Raw genomic sequence first — 27,567 nt, forward strand, 5'->3', positions numbered from 1 at the left:
CAGCATTGAAACAATGTTGCAGGTTTGGTTTTGAGAGATCATGGCCTTTAGATCAGAGACAGAAGAAGAAGATCTGAACAAATGTTAGGCTGCTATTCTGCCAACTAAAGATTGGACCAATTTAATAGAATCACAAATTTAGAAGGGACCCCAAAGACCATTTTGTCCAACTCTCTGATAAAGCAGGAATCCATCTGTTGCTTAAAAAGGTGTGAATAGTGTGGAGACTTTGGAAATCAAGTCAATACCTTCATTGATTCCTCTCCAGATTCAACTGAGGAGCTCAAGTCCATCCATTGGTATAGAGAGTGCACCAGGAGAGAAACTATAGAAAGTAGGAAAACTGCTTTCTCACAAGATAGAAGGTTTGCCCCTTTAAGAATTCAAGCAGTGTATGTAATGGTTTCAGCTGTGGCCATGTGCCACATAATGCAAATTGTGGCATAGATTTTCATCTGCACTGCAAAACATCTGCCAAACCATAGTCTCAAGCTGCATGAATAATGAAGAATGGAGCTTCATTTTAACTGGGGTTCAACAATATAGGGAGACTAAATGCAACAAGCCACATAGGTGGAAACTCAACCTTGCCAATGTGGAAAAGACTGGAGGGTGTTGAAACATTAAAGCTAAATGTTAGGGCTGATGTTTTCCCATCAGCTACATTTAGTTCAGTTAAGGGCCCACAGATGACTCACAGGCCGAGCAAGAGGGCATCCTAGACCTGTATAGGTGAAAAATATAATCTCAGACCTGCATAAGTGAAAAAATGTGGTCCATCAAAAGCACCATTCGGTCAGGCAACCACCCATCATTCATGATAGCACAACGCTCTTGCTCAGCTTCATTCCTTCTATTTTCACAGATATCCCATAGACGGTCTCGTAGATCCTAAAAAGATCAAAAACAAAGGCATACAACTATCAGAAATGTCTCACGACTATTCACCACTGCTACCATCCTGTTGTAGTTGGGTCAGGGGGCAATAATACTACTACTAGTAGAACTGCTAGCAGGAGGAAAAGAGCTAATGGTGAGCAGGTGTTTGATGAGGAAAAACAAACAAAGCGGGTCTGGGAAATACTTATGGCTCCTTCTGAGGAAGAAACGTTTGAAGGGTTCTCTAGCGATGAGGAGTCAATGCTGGAAGAAGATGGGTTAACAGAGAGTAGAGGAACTAAAAGGACAACTTGGGAGCAAGAGTCAGATGAGGAAAGGGAAAGGAAGAAGATCCGGGATTTACTCACTGCTCCCACGGAAGATGAAACATTTGAGGGTTTTTCTGGGAATGATGGGTCTGGGAGTGAGATGGAAAGTGCTGCAGATTGGACTCAAGCAAATGTGTATGCAGAGCAAGTTTCTGGGGGTGCATCAGGGGATTGGCAAACTGCTGATACACCAGGGACATGGGGAAATCTAAGTCTTGAACAAAGATGGACTGGAGGGTTGATGGGCGAGGTTCGCGTATGGGATCAAGTTCAGCTGTGGATAATGATGACAGGGTGGAGGCCTCATCATCGTCGGATAACGAGGCGTAAGTTAAAAGTGGATTTGGAAGTAAGGACTCTTTGCAGAAGGCAAGGTGTCATTTTGGACATTGGGTTGTCGCTGCTTCTTCTTCTCTTGGGCTTGGGTCCTGGCTGTACAGCTTCGTGTTCCTGAATTCGGTTTGGCTCTGGACGACGGCATCGCTCGTTCCTGGTTTGGTGTTTCCTGGCTTCCCCTCGGTTCCTGAATTTGGCTTGGCTCTTGACGACGGCATCGCTACTCCCGGTTGGTTTTCCTTCGGTTCCTGAATTCGGCTTGGCTCCTGACGACGGCATCGCTACTCCCGGTTGGTTTCCCTTCAGTTCCCGAATTCGGCTTGGCTCCTGACGACGGCATCGCTACTCCCAGTTGGCTTTCCTTTGGTTCCTGGATTGGCTTGGCTTTTGACGGCGGCATCGCTACTCCCGATTGGCTTTCTTTTGGTTCCTGAATTCGGCTTGGCTTTTGGACAAGTGTTCCTAGGTTCAGAATATCATTTAATAAATGTTTGTTGTCCTTACTTCTTGTGTGTGGCTTTTTCAAAGGGGTCTGTGTCCTAACACATCCAGTGAAACAATTGCAGTCAGGCATCTTTCTGAGATTTAGGTTCAAATTCACACATGTGAAAGTGGCTCTATATATACCTATCAATTCTCAGGATGGTATTAGGAGCAATCCACCACAATTGGGTTCATTTCTGTGTGCCAACCCAACTGGTAGGTGCCCACGTTCCTTTTCTGTTTGAGGACAACATCGTCTATAAAATTCAGTTGTTCAGTTAATTTTCCCACTCAGATACTGATATATGTGACTTATTTTCATTGCTCTCATCCCTGTGGTTGTATGACTGACAGGGAAAGAGGCATTATAGAAAAACAGGCACCATCTTTCACAATGTGGAAAATTCTTTAAAGCACAATATTTTTTTTCTTCTTCTAGGTCACTTTACTGTTCTTTCACATGACTCACCAAGCTGCTAAACTGAATGTTACCATAAATTTCCCACCTTCTAGTATCTTAAAACAGGTGTTGTGGTCAGCAGCCACATTAGCAGTGTGTCTTCAGAGATAAGCTTTGAGTAAACGATGCAGGCTGAATTCTCTCTCATCTTTTGTTCTCTTTTGTCATAGTTTTAAGTTAGATTCTTGCACTGATTACATATTCCAGCATAAGATCTAAGAAGACAGTTTTCCTACACATTTTAAATTGATGTTTTATATATTGATCAATTTAATGTGTAATGATTTATGTTTAATGATTATATTGTTCAGATTATATTTGATATTTTAATCTATGTTGTATTCTACTAGGTAAGGTAGATAATAAATAATTTTATTAGCTTTCTTATCACCAAAAAGTACAAATGCAAACCTGGATTAGAAATACTTTGTTAGCACATGGAATAGTCCAGAGTTTTTTCCAGGTTTTATACTAGCCTTAGGTATAATGGAGTTGTGCAATCAAACAGGACTTGGCTTGTAATCACCAAATTTATGCAATTCAATATCTTTTGAGGGGGATATATGGTAAGACAGAGTTCATCAGGTTTGTTTTTAATGCAGAATTAGGTCCTTGGGCCCACGTAGTAGGAAAATTGCTTCGAAGATGTTGCAAAATGTTTAGTTTAGAATTAATTGCCTAGCATTTATAATTTAAGGAACTTATTGTGTTGTTGAAGGCTTTCATGGCCGGGATCACAGGGTTGTTGTATGTTTTCCGGGCTGTATTCCTACCTACAACCATTCATTCAAAAGGGTTTTGAATGAGAAAAGTTCAGCTAATAGTCAACTACTTTTTGCTGCCACTTACAGTGACTCTTTGGTGTAGTTCTTCTTTCGTTTCATCATCATCCCATAAATCATCAGCCACTGAGTTATAATCTGCTTGCCACTGAGTCACAAACTCTTGCTTATGGTCAGGGCGTTTTAAGTATTCCTTAAAATGATTTCTGTAAACAGTGAAATTAAAAAAAGAGAAGACATCAGTAAACAGACACAGACAGTAGGACTGATCTGAGGCATTCTAAAGTCATAAAATCCCACTCACTTACCTTATGTCTGAAAGATAATAAATTATAACATGTTGTTCAGCTCTCAGGCACCTAAGTGTTGCTTTGATGTTATTCACATATGTCTTCTCCACAGTTTCCCAATAAGGAACTAAAAATTCAGGCACTTCCTGTTAAGGTTTTTTTAAAGACACATTAGGTATGTAACAAAAAGAAAATGGCCGAGATCCCGTATCACAGTCTACATTTCGCATCTTTACTAATCCATAGTCATGTTGTAAAAATGCAACAAAATGCTGTTAAGGAATTGTGACTATGTGCATGTAGTTATACTGGCAAGAATGTTCCAATGTGTATTTGGGCATTTCCAATGCACATTAGGCATTCCTCTTCTGCTTGGGCACTACTTAGTATCTGGTATCTGGATTCATATCAAGTTTGAACAGAATAGAAGAAAGGGTGGGATACAAATATGATGAATAAACCATTTTAGCATTTTAACTATCTTTGTGGTTTGTTTTCTTTTAAACCCCATTATAATGTATATCCTTAGCCACCAGAATTCAATTTTATGGTCTCCTGGCCTGCTATGATCTCAACTCTTGGATCACTAGATGAGGGAATATAGACATATCTGAAGTATAAGGCACAATACAGAAAAGATCGTGTCTGCTCTGTAACTCCATTTTAGTTCAGCTTGACGCAGAAGTAATCTATCAGGAGATGGTGTGAAATGGATGGAAAAAATTGTCCTGAATGTAGCCTGCATCTTTCACTTGTTCTCCTCTGAATCTATGTTGAGTCATTTCAGACAAAAATGGCTTTAACATCAGTCTGAGAGTGTTCTAAGGCAGAACTGCCAAACAGTTCTCTCATCACATGCAAACACATATCAAAGCGAGCTGGACTTGCAAAATGCTTACCTATTTCAGGTTTGAAATGGCATAGGATAGCAAACAAAGTAGAGAGGAGGGAGGGAAGGAGGGAGGGAGGGAGGGAGGGAGGGAGGGAAGGAAGGAAGGAAGGAAGGAAGGAAGGAAGGAAGGAAGGAAGAAGCCAGGCAACTAGCTAGCCGTAATGCTCTGCAGGAATTTGGATTGCCATACTTGGGGTAGTGGTTCATCAATATAAACCCATTCATTTGATCCTGGTTTAATTGGAGGTGGTTCTATAGGAGCAGGAGGCAACACATCTTCAGGGGAAGGTGACAAAGATTTTTGTGCTTTTCCACGTGGAGTGCCTTAAACATGAATAGATGGTTAGTATGTGAGAAAATAGTTAACTGTACACCTTCATAGGTTGCAAGCAATGGTTGTTTTCTTTTGAAGTCCTTGGCTGATGGTCAGCTATTTTGCTTCATTGTTTCATATGCTGTTTCAGTATTTTATTCATTCATTAAGGCATCTGCTAACCATTCAAATATTTCAGACCAAACACTCAGGAGACTCTAGGATAGCCAAAAGTCCTTAACATTTTACGTTATTGTGCAAAGTGTTGTCTGGCATATAACACATCTATTTCAATAGTCTTCCTGGAACCAAGAAGCGTTGCCATTTTTTAATTTCCTGTAAGAAGATGCTTTTAAAAGCACTGGCTTTTCCCAGGTTAAGTCTACTTCTGCAGATGCTTTTTGATGGTTCAATGTATACAAACTTTGATGCACAAAATTATTAAATATATTGCAAAAAATTACTTTCAGACTATATATATATAAGTTTTATATGAAACATAAATGCATTTTGTGTTTAGGCCTGTATATACAAATATAGGCAATGGCATTCCAAAATCTGAAATCCAAAATACTTCTGGTCCCAATTATTTGGATGAGGGATATTTAACCTTTGTTTTTTTTTAAAATGTGTTGTTCTGTGCTATTAAGTCAACTTTTATTATGGTGGCCAAATTACAGTAGAGTCTCACTTATCCAAGCTAAACGGGCCGGCAGAAGCTTGGATAAGCGAATATCTTGGATAATAAGGAGGGGCTAAGGAAAAGCCTATTAAACATCAAATTAGGTTATGATTTTACAAATTAAGCACTAAAACATCATGTTATACAACAAATTTGACAGAAAAAGTAGTTCAATACGCAGTAATGTTATGTTGTAATTACTGTATTTACGAATTTAGCACGAAAATAACACGATATATTGAAAACATTGACTACAAAAATGGCTTGGATAATCCAGAACCTTGGATAAGTGAGGCTTGGATAAGTGAGACTCTACTGTATAAGATTATCTTAGCAAATTTATATGGAGAGGTATACTATTCCCTTCTACCGAACCTGGATTTGACTTGCTTATATTCACCGGGTGAGTTTTCATGACTGAACAAGGATTTGAACACTGGTACCCCAGAGTCCTTGTCCAGCACTCAAACCACACAAAGTTGTTGGCTCTCTTTAAAGAGGGAACTAATGTGCTCTAAACAAATACATTTTGTTTGTTGAACTACAATTTCCATCATTCAGAGCCAGCATGATCTTTCCCAGTTCGGTGCTATATATATATATATATATATATATATATATATATATATATATACACATACATACATACACATACATACATACACACATACACACACATACACACACACACACACATACAGTAGAGTCTCACTTATTCAAGCCTCGCTTATCCAAGTCTCTGGATTATCCAAGCCATTTTTGTAGTCAATGTTTTCAATATATCATGATAAATTAGGTAAATACAGTAATTACAACATAACATTACTGCATATTGAACTACTTTTTCTGTCAAATTTGTTGTATAACATGATGTTTTGGTGCTTAATTTGTAAAATCATAACCTAATTTGATGTTTAATAGGCTTTTCCTTAATCCCTCCTTATTATCCAAGATATTCACTTATCCAAGCTTCTGCCAGCCCGTTTAGCTTGGATAAGTGAGATTCTACTGTATATATATATATGATGTACTAAAACTTTCCATCATGGTGCCACTTCTGATCTTTTTGAATACCTGGGTGGGAAAATGGCAGTGGGGTGTTCATTGGCACTTCCTGTCAAAGGAGCAACAAGAGATCAGAAGTGGTCATTGCTTCTTTGAGGTTTTTCTGTGACTAAACCCTTGCCGTTTGCTACTGTACTCAGAGAAGGCAATAGTTCCTTTTTTTTACTGTAAGAGTTAATAGTGTGCCTTAATTTTTATCTAAAAAAAGACCATCCCCTTCTCAGCATACATTGGTGAAAGGCCATTTTGAATGCCTGGATGGGAAAATGGCAGGGGTGATGCTGACACTTTGCCTTTTCTGGAGAATGACCCTCGAGAGTCATATAAAAATCAGTAATTTTGGCACCAAACTCTGCCCTTGACTTAAATGTGAAGTCGACCTAAACATGAATAACTATAGTAATTAAAACTTTCAAATACTCCTTCTTAAAGTAAGAAGATGAACGTAAAATTTCTCCTCTTGTAAGTTTACTAGCAAAAGAGTACTAAAAATATAGTAACATTGTACTTCACCTGGTTTACTTCCTGATTCTTTTCCTTTGGATGAATCACGTTTCTTTTTCTTTTTACCTTTAACAGGTGTCTCTGCTGTAGGGGATTCTGTAAGGAAAAGCAAGACATACTGCACTTCACCTAATAGTCACAGTTTTTATCCCTTTTTTGGAGGTGCAATTATTATGTGGTGAATAATACTCGGCTGGTAGTTGAACGAAGCCCCACAGCTGGAAAAGGGGCAGGTGTGTGGGTGAGTGAGTAAATGGGTGTGACTATTATGCAAAGAACACAGAAATATCAATTTTGCCACCACAACAATAGGGGTGTAACTTACATGGTGAAGACTACTATGCAAGGAAATATCACATTTATTTTATTAAAATATCTATATTGCTTTATCAGTTGGTTTGAAATTTAACTTTGTCTGATTTTGTGAAACAGCTTTGGAAAATCTCTATTTTCCAAGGTCCCTGTGAGCATGTGAAGAAGTCTTTTGTGAGCCATTTCAATTGACATCCTTTACCGAATATTTGGTGAAATTTGAACAGTGAGGAAATATGTGTGGGGAATGGGGAGGGAAGCTCCTTGAGCACCCTGGGACTTAAACATAGTTTAAAGATCAAGAGCATGCTTTGAAATCACATGAAATCTCATTCCACTCTTTCATGATAGCCCTCTCTAGTGCTTAAACCATGGTTACACACAGCATTTGTTCCAACCTTCAACAGGAATAACACTAAGGTTCTCATCATACTATAAATCATGGTTGAGTATAAAGCTCCTCTTGCAAATGTTAACTAAGTTGAAGCTTTTTTAATCCTGAATGTTATTACTTGATTAACAGGGAGTCTTTTTTCTTCAAAATTCACACATTTCTACCAGCTTTTTGCCCAGCACTACCTTCATGTTTCATGGTCTATCTGGAACAATTGCACTTCTGATTGTTAATAAGTACATTCCCTACCCACAATTTTCAGGAAATATTTCTCTCATTCCACCAGTGAGGTGTTAACCACTTTGGAACTCTCATGCCTAATACATTACTTTGTGAAGTGTTAACTAGCACAGAGGATCCTTGGCATCCCCTGGGATTTGATTGCATTCACTGTACTCTTTGGGTTCCCTATGCACACGTTAGAGCACTAAGATCATCTGGAGAGGGCTTTCTTTCTGTCTCAACACTGACATAAATGCATTAAGGACCTCATCACACTGAAGTTCTGAAGCCAGAGAACAGCGGTGGCATTTGTTGGGCAGCAGGGTAAATACAACGGGTAGTGTGGGAACCTGTCCCAGGAGATTTCACAAAGACAATGTGATGAGGTCCTTAGTGGACATGACGGAGAGGGCCTTTTTGGTGGCTGCTCCCAGACTCTGAAACTCCCTCCTTAGATACCTGAATAGCTCCATCCCTCCTTGCCTTCCAGAAGCAGGTAAAGATCTTTCTGTGACAGCAGGTACTTATAGAATGATGAAAGGTGAGCTGCTGGGAATGGTGTCAGTCAGATTTGGAGGGGGCTCTGTAGTTACAAACTATAGTTTTAAGTGTATTTTACTATTTTTATGTTCCATGTCACATGATTTAATTGATCTTCTAATTTTATATTTTTACTAGCTGTGCCCTGCCATGCGTTGCTGTGGCCAATTGGGATTGCACTGAATAGCTTCGCTGTTTCAAAGTCTGAGCGCTTTGTATATAGGGGCCTCCTTTCTTGGGCTGGTTGAATGGGATGGAATGGTCTGATGGCTTCAAAATATGAGGGTTTTCCATGTAGGGGAAATCTTGGTTGGCCAGGTTGAACAGCACTGAATAGCCCTGCTGGTTTCAAGTGTGGGCGCTTTCTACCTTGTGGAATTCTTGGTTGGCCAGGTCGAATAGCAATGAATAGTGTCAGTGCAGCAAGTATGAATGCTGCAATTAGTTACCTTGATTAGCATTGAATGGCCTTGCAGCTTCCAAGGCTGGGTGCTTCTTGGCTGAGGGAATCCTTTGTTGGGAGGTGTTAGCTGGGCCTGATTGTTTCCTGTGTGGAATTCCCCTGTCTTCTGAGTGTTATTTAGTGTTCTGATTTTAGAGATGATATTCTGTATTCTTATTAGACCACAGTAATTATTACATATTATATGTATAATCTTATATTATCTGCTTAGAACAGGATTGTATGAGGTCTCTTGTACACAACTGTTTAAAATGCACACTGAAGTGGATTATATTTTTTGGTGTGGCCTAAGAGGGAGCCTGGCTTTGAAGCTGGAATGCTGTTCAGTGTTAATGAAGGTGGGCCACAAAGGGGTTGCTATACGTATCTGTGGAATGTCCATGGTGGTAGAAAGAACTCTTGTCTGCTTGAGAGAGGTGTGCATGTTGCCATGGAGTTGCTTGATTAGTATTGAATAGCCTTGGAGCTTTAAGGTCTCGGTGGTTACTACATGGAAGAATCTTTTTTTGGGAGGTGTTAGCAGGTTGTGATTGTTTCTTGTCTGGAATGCCTGTTTTGGGTTCTCCCGGTGTTTTGGACTTCAACTTTTCCAATTCCTAACAGCCTCAACAGCCTTCCTTTCCCACCTGGGTTTGAGGCTGTTGGGAATTGTGAGAGTTGGAGTCCAAAACACCTGGAGGGAGGGCCCAAGTTGCCCCATGCCTGTTGTAGATGAACCCTGGTTGTTCCTCCTGCCAAAACGAAGGCAGGGGAACTTTCAGGAGGGAGAGCCGGTGCCCAGAGCCAGTCCAACAATGAGGCGAATTAAGCGGTCGCTTTGGGCGCAAAACATACGGGGGCACAGTCGAGAATGCTTTTTCTGTTGATTTGTTGTAAAACATGATGTTTTGGTGCTTAATTTGTAAAATCTTAATGTAATTTGATGTTTAATAGGCTTTTCCTTAATTCCTCCTTATTATTCAACATTTTCGCTTATCCAACACTTTTATTTTTCAGTGATTGGTTTGCGGGGGGGGGGGGGGGCGCCAAAATTCTGTTCACCTACACTTGAAAAATACCTAGGGCCAGCTCTGCCGGTGCCCTTCCGCCTCCTTCCCCGGGGTGTCGGGGGTGGTTGGGTCCACGCCTGGTGAAGTGAGAGAGGCCTTGGCCTTTCCTTCTCACCCGGACAGAGACGCCAAGGAGGGTGAGAGAAGAAAGTAACAGAGCGACCTGGGCACAACTTTGCTGCCTTGTGTCATGAGGGAGAGGGGCAGGCGGGGATTTGTTTTCCCTTCTTTTCCCTCCTCCTGCTCCTGGGAAGAAGGGGCGACTGACCAGGAAGCCGTCCTTCGCCTCTCCTTTCGTAACCTCCCTGCAGGCGCAGCTAAAGGACTCACCTATCTAGGGCAGTGGGGCGCGGGGAAGGGGAACCCTGCCAGGGCCGGGGTTTCACTGGGAGCCTCTGCCGTGCCAGTCTCCCACAGGGCTGACAGGGCAAGGAGAGAAAGAAGGCCCGAGGGGCCGTCTCCTCGCCTCCTCCTCTGGCCCCGCTCCCGGCCAGGCCTCAGCGGAGGGTGGTGGCGGCGGCAGCAGCAGGGGGCTCCGTGCAGGTCTCAGTGCTCCTTCCTGCCCTGGCGCCATTAATGTGGACATCTCTACCTCCCTCCAGGTCGTTAAATGGAGCCTGAAGTAGCAGGGGTGGAAGGAGGAAAGGCAGGCTAGGACTCTCCGGGTGTATTTGGACTCCAACTCCCGGCATACCTGGTGGCGTCGGGCCCTTTCCTTTTTCCTCTCAGTCAGCAGTTGAGGGAGGGGGGTTGGGGTTGTTCTGTCCGTGCATGAGCTGGCCTTTGGCACAGGCGCAGATGGAGCATTCCAGTTTTTGGGATTTTTTAGGCCCCATGGAGGTTGGGGATGTCTAGTTTGTTTGTAAGAATGTAGAGACGTGGCTGAGGGGTTGTGTTGTCAATTTTCTAGGTTGGGGGGCCTTTAGTTTTGTTGTTTTGCCCGGTGGAGCGATGCCATTCTCCTTTTATATATATAGATTTTAATTTGATGTTTTTTTTCCATTTAATTGTATTGTGTCGTGCTTCTTATTAGCCGCCTTGAGTCCCTATATTGGGAGAAAGGCAGGATAAAAATGAAGTAAATAAATAAATGTCAACAAGTCCCATTACACACATTTATATAGGAAAATGCATAAAATTGTATAATAAAACTCTGCTTTATGAAATTTGTTTTATTTTTCAACCAAGTGTGGATGTTTGAATCCATGACTGAAGAACCTATGGATATGGGGGGGGGGGCTGACTATAATATGTATTTGTGTTTCCTACAAAAGTGGCAGTAACATAATAAATGGTAATTTGTTCATTTAAAAAAAGGTAAGAGTTTAAATTATGGAATATTGGTCAGACTTCACCTAGAATACAGTCTAACATTCAAGAAGGATACTGAAAAGCTGGAAGGTGTACAGAGAATGACGGTTTGGAAGCCAAGTCCAATGTAGAATAACTTAGGGAGCTGGGCATGTTTAGCTTGAATAAAAGAAAGTTGAGAGGGGACACGACAGCCATGTTTAAATATTTGAAAGAATGTCACATTGAGGAGGACTGCAAACTTGGACATGGAGCAATGGATTCAAAATGCAGGAAAAGAGATTCCACCTAAACTTTAGGAGACATTTCCTGATGGAGAGAAATGGTCAACAGTGGGATCTACTGCTTTGGAGTGTGATGTAGGTTTTTAAACAGAGGCCAGGTGGCCATTTATGTGGTGTGCTTTGATTGTGTGCATGACAGAATGGGGTTCAGCTGGATGGCCCCTGTGGTCTTTTCCAACTCTATGATTCTCCAGCTAATAACTTAAAGCGACAGTGATCTACAGGTTATTTATTTCACCAACCTTTAGTGTCTACTGGAGGAGAGGGTGGTGGCTGAATTTCTACAGTAGGAGTGGGAGACACTTCCTCCACTTTCTCTGGGCTAATGGCCTCTTGAGGTATGGGAAGGATCACCTCTTGTAGTTTTTCAGCTTCTATCTTTTCCTTTTCTTTTCCTTCAGTGTAAAATCAGCAACAAAGCACAGAAAAAACAGTAAGTGCAGATATTTTAGTATTTCTTCCATGATGCCTGCAGATCACATCAAAATTATTCACCAGATGACAGTTTATTTAATTCACGATTACTCTTATGCACAAAGTTAACATTCAGCCCAAAAAGTTCTGTGTTACTTTCTTCAACAGAAAAATATCCCTGTGAGTAGTGGGAATCAGAGTCCCCAGTGGTGCAGTGGGTTAAAGCAGAATTATTTGTGGGATTATACAGTATTTTATGGGTTCACTAGAAAAAGCATCATATTAGATCTTATAAAGTAAAAAAGATAAAGGTTTCCCCTGACGTTAAGTCCAGTCATGTCTGACTCTGGGGGTTGGTGCTCATCTCCATTTCTAAGCTGAAGAGCCGGCGTTGTCCATAGACACCTCCAAGGTCATGTGGCCGGCATGACTGCATGGAGTGCCGTTACCTTCCCGCCGGAGCAGTACCTATTGATCTACTCACATTGGCATGTTTTCAAACTGCTAGGTTGGCAGGAGCTGGAGCTAACAGCGGCCGCTCCCGCCGCTCCCGGGGTTTGAACCTGGGACCTTTCGGTCTCCAGCTCAGTGCTTTAATGCACTTCGCCACCGGGGCTCCTTATGGGTTAGATCTTATATACAATATAAATTTTATAAAACATTAAGGATAAAAATATTTACTGTTACATAATTCTTGATTGAAAACTGGGCTTTTCTGACAATTGAGAAGCCACATAGGGAAAAATAATAGAGCAGTGAGACTTGTACTGTATACAGCATTTCAAATGGCCCAAAACATTCTGAAGGACTGTTCTGAATGGAGAAATGTGAGTTTTTGTACAAAAAAATCTACACTTTTTCTACTGAGAGAGTGTATTTCCTATGCAGGAAGCAGTGGAAGTTTTCTGTAGGAGGTTTGTGCACACAAATAAAACCCACTTTTTTGTTGCATAATCTTCCTCCCCCCCTATGCTTTCTTTTTGGATTAGAAAAATCTCTTAGAATGCCAACTATAGGGACAATATTATGCAAAATCCTGTAAATGGGATAAAACTATGTTCATTATTCCTCCTTCAATGTGAGGATGAAGTAACCAAAGAGTTACATTCCTAAAAAGAAGAATAAGCTAAAACAAAGACATTATGACTAAATGACTTCCAGTTAAAAGATCTTAATGGGAAACAGTGTAATATTTTTGTTGGAACAATAAAGAATCCTATGGCACCTTAAAGCCTAACACATTTATTATAAGAGGAGCTTTCGCAGACTATAAATCCTTTCATCAGGTGGATGCAATGTAATCCAATTTTTAGGTAAATATTTTGTAAACCTTGTTAGGAGTTTTCAGAACTTGAAAACATTACCACTAACACATACATGTTCAACCGACTACATTCCTGCCTTTTATCATTCTACTCAAATATTGTTTTTTCAATCCAATTGCAGCCTAGCTATATCCAAAATACTTTACAGAGGTAAACTAAAGACAGTCCCAGGTTGAATTAGTCATATGTCCCTGGACCTCCCTGGACCCATCTGTATGTAACAACTACAGACCAATCTCCAACCTCCCGTTTCTGGGCAAGGTTCTGGAGCGGGTGGTTGCCACGCAGCTCCAGGAATTCCTCAATGACACTGATTTTCTGGACTGCTCGCAGTCTGGCTTCAGGCCTGGGCACAGCACTGAGACGGCTTTGGTCGGCTTTCGATACCATCGACCATGGTATCCTTCTGGGGAGGCTCTCCGGGATGGGGCTTGGTGGCACGGTTTTGCTGTGGCTCCAGTCCTTCTTAGAGGGTCGTTCCCAGATGGTGAAGCTGGGGGATACTTGCTCGGACCCCTGGCCATTGACCTGTGGGGTCCCGCAAGGGTCTATCCTATCCCCCATGCTATTCAACATCTACATGAAACCGCTGGGAGAGGCCATCCGGAGTTCTGGAGGGCGTTGCCATCTCTACGCAGATGACACGCAAATCCACTACTCGTTTCCATCTAACTCCAAGGAAGCCCCTCGGATGCTGAACCAGTGCCTGGCCGCTGTGGCGGACTGGATGAGGAGGAACAAGCTGAGGATCAATCCCGACAAGACAGAGGCCCTCCTGGTCAGTCGCTCGTCTGATCGGGGTATTGGGTGGCAGCCTGTGCTGGACGGGGTTGCACTCCCCCTGAAATCACAGGTCTGCAGTTTGGGGGTCCTCCTGGACTCAGCGCTGACGCTTGAGGCGCAGGTGTCGGCGGTGGCTGGGAGGGCCTTTGCACAACTCAAACTTGTGCGCCAACTGCGACCATACCTCGTGAAGTCTGACTTGACCACGGTGGTGCATGCCTTAGTTACCTCTAGACTGGACTACTGTAATGCACTCTACGTGGGGCTTCCCTTGAAGACGGCCCGGAAATTACAACTGGTCCAGCAGTCGGCGGCCAGACTAATAACTGGGGCGTGTTACAGAGAGATCCACTCCCTTGTTCAAGGAGCTCCACTGGCTGCCGTTTATTTTCCGGTCCCAATTCAAGGTGCAGACCATCATTTATAAAGCCCTAAACGGTTTGGGACCCACCTACCTTCGTGACCGTATCTCCTATCATAAACCTGCCCGATCCCTTCGATCGTCAGGGGAGGCTCTCCTGTCACCACTGCCAATATCTCAGGCCCGCCTTGTGGGAACAAGGGAGAGGGCCTTCTCTGCTGTGGCCCCCCGATTGTGGAACTCACTGCCCGGTGAGATTAGGCAAGCCCCCACACTAGCAGCCTTTAAGAAAGACCTGAAAACATGGCTCTTCCGTTGTTACTTTGGAGAGTAATCACTTCATACATCCCTTTTGCTGCTCTCCTTCAATATTTGTCCTCCAGATCGCACTGCCACTTTATGATCCTGTCCTCTGTGGTTTTTACTCCTACTTCCTTTCTCACCTCGAGTTTTAATCTAGTGTTCATGTGGCCCACCCTTGGTTTTATTGTTCTTTGACCTTGTTTAATGTAGTGTATATTTTCTTTTATTGTGTTGTTTAATGTGCTATGATTTGTTGTTCTATTATATTTTGTTATATTGTATTGTTCTGGGCATGGCCCCATGTAAGCCGCCACGAGTCCCCATTGGGGAGATGGTGGCGGGGTATAAATAAAGTTTATTATTATTATTATTATTATTATTATTATTATTATTATTATGATGTCGGTAACAAATAATATTAATTTTACATTGTCTTAAAATTTCAGAGAGATAACTAAAAACACTTAAATACACCTATTTGCCTGAAACAGCTAAAATTCTATTGCTTACGTTCATTTTCAATTTTAACAAGTTGTTCCATTATTATTTGTTTCACCCTTTGACACATAAGATTCTCTTCCATCTCTGCGTTGACTTTTATTAGTATATTTTGCTGATTGGCATACCAGGTTTTTAGATCTGGCCATGTTTCCAAGAAACGTACAAGTCTGTGGAATTGAAAAAAATGCACAAATGAGTTTTTTAAAAGGGGAATTCATGCACCAGATGACAAGGACTTATTAAAAGCATCTACTGGTTGTGTGCTAACAGATTCACCCAGATCAAAGACTTACTTAGTCCAGGATTCTGCTCCAATGGGAAAACAGAAGATACCTGCAGACAGTCACAGCATTAACCAAGAGTTCAGCCTTACTAAAGATGCATCTACACTGTAGAACTAATGCAGTTTGACACCACTTTAACTGCCACGGGTTAATGCTATGAAATCTAGTCAATGAGATTCAGGAAATTTTAAACCAGCTTTGATTAACTATAGCATGATACTCTGACTACTATAACAGGGATGGGCAGCTGCACAGAAAGTGAGAGTCATTCCCACAAGAATCCATTCAACAGACAAAGCACTGCTCTCATCATGTTTGGAAGTTATTTCTAGGTTCAGCTGCCTTTTTTCTTACTTGGTGGGAAGTTTGGGAACTTCAGGGGCAGCAAAGAGGAAGGTGACCTTATGGTAATATTTTTTGTGATAGTTTGCCATTTTTATGTCAATTCAGGCTGAAAAATCGCCCTCTTTATAAAACTATAAAGGGAAGGCATCTTCAGAGGTTTCTAGGGAGCTGTATGAAAGCCATGGGCCACACTTTTCCCACCCATCTGCTATACTATGAATACTTGTGACTAACCTGTGTTGCATCTGGCCTCTCACTGAATCTGCTTTTTCTCTTCTCTGGAGTTCAGCATCTGACACTTGATCACCTCTTTCTTGTTCGCTTTGATAGGAGTCCTTTGCTATGGGAAAAATAGAAAAATAATTTTTGAAAACCTGAAATAACACTCTTTCCCATCTCTATGCTTTGTCAAACTTCCCGAAGAATTTGCTTCTTCCTTGCACTTATGAAAGAGGACAATGGATGGCTCAGAGTTGACAGAAGACAAGATCATCACAGGATATGTTCAGACTTAGGTGTGGATCACCCTCATAAAGGGTTCATGGAAAAGTGACTGGGACACCTTATAGTCTGCCATTAGAAGACACGTGTACACCCATTCTGAAGTCATCCACCTCATTAGGAACAATATTAATACATTATTAACCGGTTGGTATAGGGCAGTGGTTCCCAAACTTATTTGGTCTACTGCCCCCTTTCCAGAAAAAATATTACTCAGCGCTCTGGAAATTAATTTTTAAAAATTTTAATAGCAATTAAACAGAAAGATATATGTACCTCTGGCCATCACCACTCCCCTGAATTGCTGCAGCGCCCACCAGGGGGCGTTAGCGCCCACTTTGGGAATCACTGGTATAGGGGGAAATTAATTTGTATATATACATGATTGCTATCAAATACTGAAACCTATGTAAATGTGCCAACATCTTCAGCAGATGAGTTATAATGCCTCTATTTTATGTAACTTTATAACATGAATACAGATATTAAACTTACACCTCCCAAATGCTATGCGGTCCAGCACAATGGAGTCTGAAACATCCAACAAAATGACAAAGTCAAGACCAGGTGGGTGAACAGCTGGTTCTTTTGGAGCTGCTGGATCAATAACCAAGTTGTGCTTCTTCAAGACTTTAGCATTTACTTCTTCCTCGTCTGGATCTCTCCTACCCAATGCCTTTTCAAGCAGTTTTGCTTGATTCAGTGTCATCGGGAATCCATCCAAGATCCAACCCTTTTCTGGTGGCAATCGACTAGAATAAAAACACACAGAACAAGATTTGCAAAATACTGTTTCAGAGATCAGACCATTTTCCCTCTCATTATGAGTAGATCCTAAAAGAGATCAACGGAATATTGATATAAAATATAAAAAATGAAGATAACAAAGTTCCAAACAGAAATACATGAGCTCAAACAAGGCTAAATGCGATCTCTCATCCAGAAAAAGTACCATTCTTCTCTTCTGCATGTGCTTTTGAACTGGTATCTAACAGCCAAGATATTTAACCATATTTAGATATAATTAACTAAACACTTCTCTTTCATACCTAATGGCTTCCACCATGATGCCAACAAGTAATTCATCTGGAATACTTTTTCCTTTCTTTAACAATGTTTCTGCTCCTCCACCGAGCTGAGCACGAATAGAGAACTGTGAAATTTACAATAAAATGTGAGTATGGATGGGCACGTTTGGGAAATGTACATTAATATCATTAAAAGAGAATGTATTCCTCTTTCTATCAGAAATTTTAACATCAATATAAACCATGTGGGTATGGTAAGCCAGTATGATAACATCAAAGTTATTTCTTAAGTACTGGAAAGAACTCTTTGAGTAACACTACTTATATAAATTAATGCCATAGTGTGAAAAAGCTCCTTTTTTTGCACAGGCCACGGTGCCTGAGAGATTCTAGGAGTTAATGGTTAAAAAGACAACATTTCCAAGGCCTGGGGTTAACTTTCTTTAACCTTGTGGCTGTGAATGGAAAGGGTTAGTTGGGGCTTCTGTTCAGGCTGGAGTTTTGCTGAGCAAAAGAGACATTACTAGATCTCAAATTGTTCTGTGATTCAGACCACTGGGCTCAATTGCTGTCTGTGAATCAATAGCTGCCTATAGTTCAGCTCTGACACTTGTCTAAGCATCTTGTGGGGGTAAATTGTGTCAGACCTCAAACTAGCATTGAAAGACTGAGTCTCAAATGAAATGTATGTATTAGTTAACTGGGTTGTCTTTGTTAGAACAGCAGATTATGGGACTTCTCCCTCAAGAGCTGAAACACTACTTTTGAAATTCCCTTCTGTTTACAAATTTTTCCATGTGGGTTTTTAAAACTATTCTTTGAGAAAAGGACATAAAGCTCCAGGGGAATAAAGTAACTAGTTATAAAGTTCTTTGAGTCCTCCTCTATGGAACCACACAGCATGGACTACAATTTTCAGAATCCCCAGCCCTAAGTCTGGGGATTGCAATAGTCTGATCTACAAAGTACTACGTCAAAGATCTTGAAATACAAAGTCACATGCCCTAAGTGGGCTATGACCCAAAGTATAGTCAATAGAAACAAAAGGGAAAGAAAAGTGAATTGCTGGTAGCCCATACTTACACATAAAACATGTAAAGGCTAGAATCAGGTAGGAATAGTCCCCACCTCTACCTCCCACCAGTTGTGAATATATTAAAAGAAGTATTGTTCCATAAATTGTAGTAAAGAATAACAGAATTTTTAGTACTTTTAGTATTTCAACATTGCAAAACCTAGACTCATAGAGTTGAAAGTGATCTCAAATAACCTATAGCCCAATCCTTTCCTACAGTAGATGATCCATTGATAAGTGGACATATCACGTAATCTCATGTATGCTTAAAAACCTCTAATGAAAAGGAGCCCAGTACACTTTAAAGAAATCTGTTCCACTGTGAAAGAACTCACATCAATATGAAATTCTTCATAATGTTAATTGAAACCTCTATTTTTGCAATTTGAACTACCAGCGTACAATTCACTATTACAGCATCACTGATAAATAGATATGCTTATAACCACCTTTGAATGCAGTGTTCCACTCTCAAAGAGGTCACATCAATAGAAGGTTTTCCTAATATTTAGTTGCAAACTGTTTTTGTGTAATGTGATTATTCTGTTCACACACAAGACCACAGTTCCAACTAAACATCTGGAAAACCTTCCTATCAATATGAACTCTTTGGTCCAAGCCCTGCCTTCTGGAGCAAGACGGAAAAAAATCCTGCATTGTTTACTTTTCAGTGCATCTGACCTAGGAAATGACAGAACCGAAAGAAGAAAGCAAAAACAAAACAAAACAAAAAACAAAACAAAATCTCTCAAAACCAAAAAGACCCAATAAGATGTGTGCATTGCATACTATTAAAAATAATGTCCCTGCTGATGAACTGTAACTCTCAAATTTTGGATTGTCAGCATCTATACAGAAGGGAAGGTAAAATCCAAATGCTTACTTTAGTTAATTCATCTCCAAGGTCACTCATCTCCTCTTGGTCACTTAGTTGAACAGAGCCTGCTTTTTTCTCAAAGTCTAGGAATAGCAAAATATTAATAAGTAATAATAATAAACTTTACTTATATTTCGCCCTCTCTCCTCAAGGGTACTCAGGATAGATTCCAACAAAAAAGGCAAATATTCATAAATTTAAAAATACAAAAACTAATGAAATGTCAAAAGGAAACAACAACTATGACCAGATTGAACAAAAATTAAATGATAACATAACCTACCAATTATCTTACATCTCATATAAAAACATTAAGCATAAATTATATAAAACACACATATTAAAATAGTTATTAAAATATTAAAACGGCCAAAAAAGCCAGCAAACCGCCTGTACCAAGTGAGCCAAGACCAACTAAGATTAGAATATAAGTAAAGCAGTGATATTACAATATTAGCACTGGCCCATTATACATGGAGTATTATCTCTGTTTGAAACATTGAGAAGTGTGCACTACTGACAGAGAGGTCTTTTCAATCATTTTGTCATCAAAATTAACCATATAGAGATACAGTAAAGAATACACAATGAAATATATGCTTGAACTGACATGCACATTTGTGTGGGCGAATTGCTTATCACAAGCACTGTAAAATCTGTCACATTGAAAGATGTATTGTCAAGACATGGGAGGGAGTTTTTTTCTCTAGGACAATCTTCGTAAATAGATCCCTGGGACATCTTGTAATGATTAAGCACCAGTTTTAATCATTTCATTTTAATATTGCAATTTTGTTTAAAATTGTGTATATCAAACTCATATTTTTGTGCCGGACTGTCATGGCTTGTGCCGAGGATGAAGGGGAAGGTTTTCTTTGCCTAACATCTAAGTCGGGGGAAACCTAGATTAGCAGCATGAGCAGTCTGACACAGAGGAACCCACCTCTGCAGAGCAGGAGCAGCAGCCCCAAGGAGATAGGGATACAGAGTCAAGGCAGGATCTGGGGCTTTGGGACACAAACCAGGAACTAAGTATTCCATCTAGGCTGCAATTAAAAACGGATGCCATTCAATTGAGGAGATCGAGTTGGCTGGCTGAGAGGAGGACCAATAGTGGGATCACTTGGGAAAGTGGCATAAGTAGCTGGAAGCTGGATCAGTTAGGTGCTGGAAGCAACGTCAGTGAAATTGTTACAGCCTGAATTGCTGCTGGTGCACTTTGACTTTGGTGAGTGGAATATGTTTTGGCTTACAGCCTTGGTGTTGGTGAGATTACCTGGTTTTGAATACTTTGGGACTTTGGACTATTGTGTCTCACCCTTATTTTGGCTGATTGCTATGAATGACCTCGGACTGCTCTGGACTATGATATAGTTCGAGGCTGTTTAACAGTAATTTGGTAGACAGGATTAAGACATGAACTGATTCCCAAGACTTCTTAACTATTAATAATAGTTTTCAGGGGAACCCTATGGGTCTCCTTCTCCCATCTCATGGCTGTCACCAGCTGCGACACCACCACTTAGCTTTCTGGTCAGATGGCCAGCTGATGTCAGCCAATGTGCCACTCACTATGGCAGCTGGGAGGTGGGGAAAATCACACTCCCCCTGTACAGCCTCCTTAGTGAAGCCCATGAAAAGGTAGTTGGGGGTGCCACAGATGTCATCAGTAGCAACATGGAGTGGGTGGGAGGGGACTGCATTCCCACAGCTCTGGGCTGTGTGAGCCAAAGGAGCACTAGATGGCAGGCTTAACAACCCCTAACCTCGGGGAAAAGCCAAGTCCTGATGTAGGATTCAGGTTTCCCTTCTGGATTAGTTTAGCCCAGGGCAAGGCTGCATTAAGGTGACCTTCCTCCAGATTAAGCGAAATCAGTGTTTGGCTGCCGCAAGGCGATCTATTGTCATACAGACCCAAGTGCTCAGTGTAGATATGATTGAAAAAACTGTGACAATGCTTTGAGTCTCCATGTGGAAAGAAAAAGTATAAATAAACATAATAATAATTCAATTATTAATTACTGGTTCTTGTTTTTATTGCTTCTTTTTTTACAGATGTTTGAGATTTCACAGTTCACAGAGGAATAATAATATCAAAAGTACTTTATTTGTAACCCGCCCTATTTCCCCAAGGGGACTCAGCGTGGATTCTAACATGATAACAGGCAAACATTCAATGCCCATATAAACAAAAGTAAACATTTAAACAGAAAAAAACAATACAATACATTAAGCAGTGGATTAAAATAAACAAGTCCATCAAATATTTATCATTAAACAATCATCATTAAAACAAGGTCCTCCGAATATTCAGATAAAATCTCTTTTCCTGTAATTTGAAGTCATTGCTCCGAGTCCTAGTTTCAAGGGCATCAGAAAACAAACCTGCTCTTTCTTCCTTATGACACCCTTTCACATATTTAGACATGGCTATCATGTCTCCTCTCAACCTTCTCTTCTGCAGGATAAATATATTAAGACACTCCTCATAGGTCATGGTGTCCAGACCTTTGATCACATTAATTGCCCTCCTCTGGATGCCTTCCAGCTTGTCAATATCTCTTTTGAACTATGGTGCCCAGAACTGGATACAGTATTCCAGGTGAGGTCTAACCAAAGCAGAATACAATGGCACCATGACTTCCTTGATCTAGACATCTACAAATTTTCAAAACTGAGGGAACTCCCCCTTCCCTAAGTAGCCACACACTCCTGTACTACACACTTCACAGAAGGCTCATCAGATTGAGCTGACACACAAGTCAGAAGATACAGCACAATTTTGCCAACAGGGAGTCTTCCAGCTCATGTTCAGGGTGGAAAATTATAAATGTACATGTGAATTGGATCAGGACTTCAGTGATGGATCAGAAAGGGAAAACAGAAGAAGCTATAAAAACCTTTACCTATCACCTAGATGGCTGATTGCTTATGTAAGACTTAATTCTGCACAACTCTTCAGCTCGCACTATGGTGTCAGCTATTAAGCTGGACAGCTCCCTTCAATTTTAGTTGGTTTTCCCTGTAAGATAGCACCATCATCTCACTGGTAAAACAGGAAATTCAAGCAAAATAACAGAATTTAAACAGTATGCCTTGATGTTTTCTCTATGCCTTCATTTTTCTCTTTCACCTCTGTCCTTCAAGGGAAGGATATATGTGTCTGTCTTTCAACAGACATCGAGTCTACTCTGAAGCATTATTTTGGCATTTTCTGCTGATATGTGCAGTCTAATGAGCAGAGCCACCAGAGAGGAGAGACTACAGCTTTCCAACTATCCCAGTCAGTATGGAAATAGAAGCCTGGAGAACATAGCTAACTGCATACATGACATTCTGCAGCTTGCTTACTGAGGTGTTTCTGGGTGTAATCTGAATATTTTGAAGAACTGCCAAGTGAGACAACTGTGAATGGTAGAAAATGTGGGAGGCTGAAAGTGACCCACATAAAACAGCTTCCTTAGATGAAGTTAGACCTATGCCTCTTCAAAGAGAGACAGAAGGACATTATACTCCCACAGACAGAAATACATGTCTATATGTGAATTAGGAGGTACTATTAGGAGGCAGCAGTCAATTTATAATATTGTCCAAAGATCATGCAGAATTAGCATTCATTGATTGACTAAAATTTATCACATCAGAAATCTTCGCTGCTGAATCACAGGTCTTGCTATATGTTTTATTTATTAATTATATCATTACATTGATATCTCCTTTGTTCAGGTGGTATATTTTGCCCCTTTCTCTTCAAAACATCAGCCCTATAAGGTTGGTTGGACTGATAGGGAACAGCTGCTCAGCAGCAGGAGCAAATATTATTTCCATTATGATATTTACAAAAGGACTGGTATCTGATATGAGTTTGAAACTATTTGATACACCATGTATGATAAAACACTATACTTTCTCAGATCCAAATCTTGCAATTCTTACTCACTTTTCATCTTAGTTTGAGTATTTAAATATATGCCATATTCAGCTAAATATTAATATCATAAATGTATCTATATTTTAAAGGTTACCTTTTACTGTAGGAGTCAAGCTGAAGTTCACCTCTGCTATGTCATAGTAAGCTTTTAATGCTGTCAGTGAAGCCCTGGAAGCTTCCTTCAGGACCTTTTCAATCCAAGAAATAAACAAGAAAGCAAATGAACTGAAGTCTAGCACATCATTACAAAAGGGTTCTGACAAAATTTCATTCACAGAAAAGAAAACTTTATTAAGTTTTAGAAAAAAGCCTAAGAGAAAGATTTTTCATGTGTGGATTAATTATGTGACTTTTAAGTAATGAAGTGACCAAGTGTGTGTGACTTTCCTAACTTTCATTTAAAATTACTCTCCAGTGATCTGCAGCCACTCTGCCTCTCATGAAGAAGTTTCAGATCAGAAAGAGTGAGCAACCGTTCCATCACCACAAATCTCAAGATGGGACATTAAAAGCCAACTCAGAATAAATTTTAAGACAAGTTAAATAACTGAATATGACTCAACATATATTTTTAAAGAATAAAACAAATAAATAACTTAAAACTGCAGCAGGACAGGCAAGAACCAAGCCATGGACACTTGGGCCCTAAATCTTGAGCAAACATTTAGTTGGCTTCCAAGGAAGTAGATTGCAGGCACTACCCAGAGACATTCACAGAATCCATCCAGGAAACATTACTGGCCATGAAGTTGCCAATTATAAATTCTGAGGAAATTAAAAGAATTTGCCTATGTATATGGCAGCTTATGTGAATACAGTCCATGTGAATAAGGATCAACATAGTGGTTTTGAAGATGGAGAGGAAAATGCTATTTGGATTTTCTGCTTCACAGGCCAAAGCATTTTGAGTAATTTTAGGTACCAAATTTCAGGGCTGAGAGAAGAAATAGATCACTGAATGTTGCTTAGTTTGGCCAGCCTTACAGGATCTGGCTACAATTTACCACTCTATAAAGAATTTTTAAAGACTTACAGCAATTTGATCCATGGAAGGGATATCCAGTTTAGAGACTTGAAGCAGACTTGTTTCACTTGACATTTCCTTTTCATGATAAGCTTGGATAGCCTCTGCGATTAGTGTATCAATAGATAATACATGGATGTTGCAAGCTGATATACATAAAAGGAGATCAAAGAGTTGGAGTTTAGGACATCATAAATGAACACTAGTGAATTTTCTCTCGTAAGCATTGACTAGGCCATTGCAACAAATCTTGAAGAGCTAACATGTTAGAACTGAGAGATTATACTAAGCAAAAACAGACTCAATCTGAGTCAGAGTGTAAGGTCATAAGTCACAGGACTTTTTAAAATGGATCCCTGGACATTTAGAAGTGAGCACTGGGGTAGAAAGGTATAAAAAAATTACCAGTAGTAACTGGTTCATATGCAATTGTTATTTTAATAAATTCTGTGGTTTACTTCAATTCTAAATGGCATCCAAGTGCAATATACTTCCCCTAGATTATATTTATGCAAATCATAACACTTATCACATGTAGCAGAATATATCTACTATTAATACCATTTACCTTTGCTGTTGGCAGGATCATTTTAAAGGGAGGCCTTGGACAAATAACTAATAGAGAAAAATGACTTTCCAGGAAAAGGAAAAAGAAGTTCTACCTTCTTCCAAGAACTTTAAACATGTGGTTTTGCCACTGAAGAGCTTTCCCAAAATACATCCCTTGATTGGAAATGGAGAGGATACAGGTGGAGGCGGCTCAGGCTCTGGAGGATAGAACAATCCCATCAATCTATGAACCACATGACCTAGTATTATATTACTGGGTGGAGGCTTATTTGCTCTGATTTCTTCAGGTGGATACCATTCTTCAATCATAATCTGTAATAAATCAAAACATAAAATAATTTTAAAATGTCACATTCATTACTGTTGTTCAAAGAACTAAAATAAGACTAACATTTGGTAGAAATCGCACTGAACTGAAAAGAATTTACATCTGACCAAAGAAGCAGAAAGATCTGAGTGCAATCATTTTAAAGCTATTTCTATACCACAATCTTCATGGTGGTTTACAAATATTAGCACTAGACAAGAAGCAGGGAAAATCTCAAATCTACAGTCACTCAAGAAATACACATCTACATGTCTTTTCTGCACACCAATAAAATCCAGTTAGCATATGGAATTTATATCCATGCTTCCCTAGCACTACTTCCCAGTTAATTAGCACATGTATTTATTTATTAATTTTATCATGTCAGAAGTGACTTGAGAACATATTGCAAGTTGTTTTTGGTGTGAGAGAATTGGCCATCTACAGAGATGTTGTCCAGGGGATGCCCGAATGTGTTACTATCCTGCTGGGAGGCTTCTCTCATATCCCTGGAAGCTAGAGCTGACAGACAGAAGCTCACCCCATCTTGCAGATTTGAACCGGCAACCTTCAGGTCAGCAGTCCAGCCAGTACAAGGGTTTAACCCATTGCACCACCATGGCTCCAGCACATGTATGGATTGTATATATACATGGTGGCTTTGAAGTAAGACAAGTAGTTGCTTATCATATTTGTGCATATGACAACAACAACAATAAAATGAAAAATGAAGAATATAAAAAGAGCACCAACTAGAGGGATCAGACTAAACTAGATTGAACTATCTAGTTTGATTTTATGTTGAAACAGTGGCCAGTATTTGCCCATGGCAAGGCTTCAACAAATCATGAATATAAACAGCATTCAAATCATTTATGGATAAGTGCACATCATTTTCTCATTCAGATGCAATGGCAAGTTGCAGGTATCATGGTCAAGAAGTAACTAATTAATTTTATATGTACAAAAGAAGAGGGAAGGAGAATAAGATTATTCCCCTCCTCCAAATCTTGGCTTGGAGGTTCAAACACATGAGTGTGAACCAACTCATCACACCAGTTTGAATCATTATTCAAGGATTTATAAATTCAGGCCAGGTGCTACTCTAATATTCTTTTTCTGCCTGCCCGCCTGCCCTGTTACATATTAGTTTTAATCTGAAGCCAAGCTCCATAATATCACTTATGTTAACAAACTAGGAAAATAAACCATGATCATACATTATGGAGCCATGGATTTCCATGCAGAAGTTTGCATTTTGCTATTTTGACGTTTCATAAACCATGGTACATGAAGCCTTGAACAAAGCAACAATTCAAACCAGCCCATCATTTAGTTATTCATTAGTATCTTCTCTGTGTATCTAAACTTTGCCATACTGCAATCTCAGAAAGCCACTTAATCTCTCAGAGGAATTTAAGAAATATTTTAGATATCTAAACTCATATACCATTTCATTAGGTCTGGAATATGTTGTAGAGGGTGATAGCAGTATGACAAACACAGGAACTGACAATGCAAACTTGGTTTTGTATTGAAAAGGACTGCTACAAATTAATATTTGAGTGCACAACTGGAGGAAAGACAGCATAACAGGAGAGGGGATACGTTGCAGTGTGGCATCCCACCTCAGTTGTTCTTTCATGGAAATCTACAACATTGACAACGCACACCTACTCGCTTCTGCAATATCAAGAGGCAATGAGAGTGGTTAGGATTTGGAAAGTCACTGTATGATTTGTACCTCTAAGGCACATTGAATGGATCTCAAGGACTCCAGATGTTTTTAAATAAAAGTTTCAAATGGGTATTATAAAAATGGAACAACCATATCTATAGTAACATAGATTATCCACATTTAGTTAGAGTGGAGTGAGAGAAGGACAGCTTTCTCTGAGAACTAGAGGTGATCAAGGTCCTTGATGATACCCACAGTTACTAAACAAAACAATGGTTACTGTATAAGGTCAGCTTTGTATTCAAAATCTAGCATCTATAGGTGGACATACCCTGTTTCCCTGAAAATAAGACATCCCCGAAAAATAAGACCTAGTAGAAGTTTTGCTGAATTGCTAAATATAAGGCCTCCCCCAAAAGTAAGACCTAGCAAAGTTTTTGTTTGGAAACATGCCCAGCGCCTGCCAAACAGAACACCAGAGCATGCAGGGATTGGTAAATGTATATACCAGTTGTACATGGAAATAATGGTAGTAACAAGAAATTCTTGATAGGATTTCATAGTTTGTCTGGTTATGCTGTTTTGTGATGACAACTACTGTACAGTATATAATAAATGTTCAATTTTTTGTTCAACAATAAATGTGAATTCTTCTTCATGGAAAAATAAG

The 27,567-nt window shown here is 40.0% G+C and overlaps 1 protein-coding gene across 4 annotated transcripts in view; it reads right to left on the reverse strand.

Annotated features, from left to right (window-relative positions):
• Nucleotides 1-27,567, reverse strand: part of spef2 (sperm flagellar 2) — a 92,464-nt gene that overhangs the window by 33,706 nt on the left and 31,191 nt on the right. For all 4 annotated transcript variants that reach the window (XR_010003624.1, XR_010003623.1, XM_062972493.1 and 1 more), the window contains exons 11-24: nucleotides 25,005-25,224; nucleotides 24,352-24,488; nucleotides 23,413-23,506; nucleotides 19,394-19,470; nucleotides 17,457-17,560; nucleotides 16,903-17,159; nucleotides 16,141-16,246; nucleotides 15,287-15,444; nucleotides 11,833-11,985; nucleotides 7,025-7,111; nucleotides 4,642-4,775; nucleotides 3,578-3,705; nucleotides 3,337-3,475; nucleotides 754-891 (exon numbers count right to left, since the gene is read on the reverse strand). Coding sequence is in view for 2 of the 4 variants with exons in the window: in XM_062972493.1 (XP_062828563.1) it covers nucleotides 754-891; nucleotides 3,337-3,475; nucleotides 3,578-3,705; nucleotides 4,642-4,775; nucleotides 7,025-7,111; nucleotides 11,833-11,985; nucleotides 15,287-15,444; nucleotides 16,141-16,246; nucleotides 16,903-17,159; nucleotides 17,457-17,560; nucleotides 19,394-19,470; nucleotides 23,413-23,506; nucleotides 24,352-24,488; nucleotides 25,005-25,224 (1,932 nt within the window). In the remaining 2 variants the exon portion in view is untranslated. The remainder of the gene's footprint in view (nucleotides 1-753; nucleotides 892-3,336; nucleotides 3,476-3,577; nucleotides 3,706-4,641; nucleotides 4,776-7,024; nucleotides 7,112-11,832; nucleotides 11,986-15,286; nucleotides 15,445-16,140; nucleotides 16,247-16,902; nucleotides 17,160-17,456; nucleotides 17,561-19,393; nucleotides 19,471-23,412; nucleotides 23,507-24,351; nucleotides 24,489-25,004; nucleotides 25,225-27,567) is intronic.

This window comes from Anolis carolinensis, chromosome 2 (assembly GCF_035594765.1).
Source record: "Anolis carolinensis isolate JA03-04 chromosome 2, rAnoCar3.1.pri, whole genome shotgun sequence".
Lineage (NCBI taxonomy): Eukaryota > Metazoa > Chordata > Lepidosauria > Squamata > Dactyloidae > Anolis > Anolis carolinensis.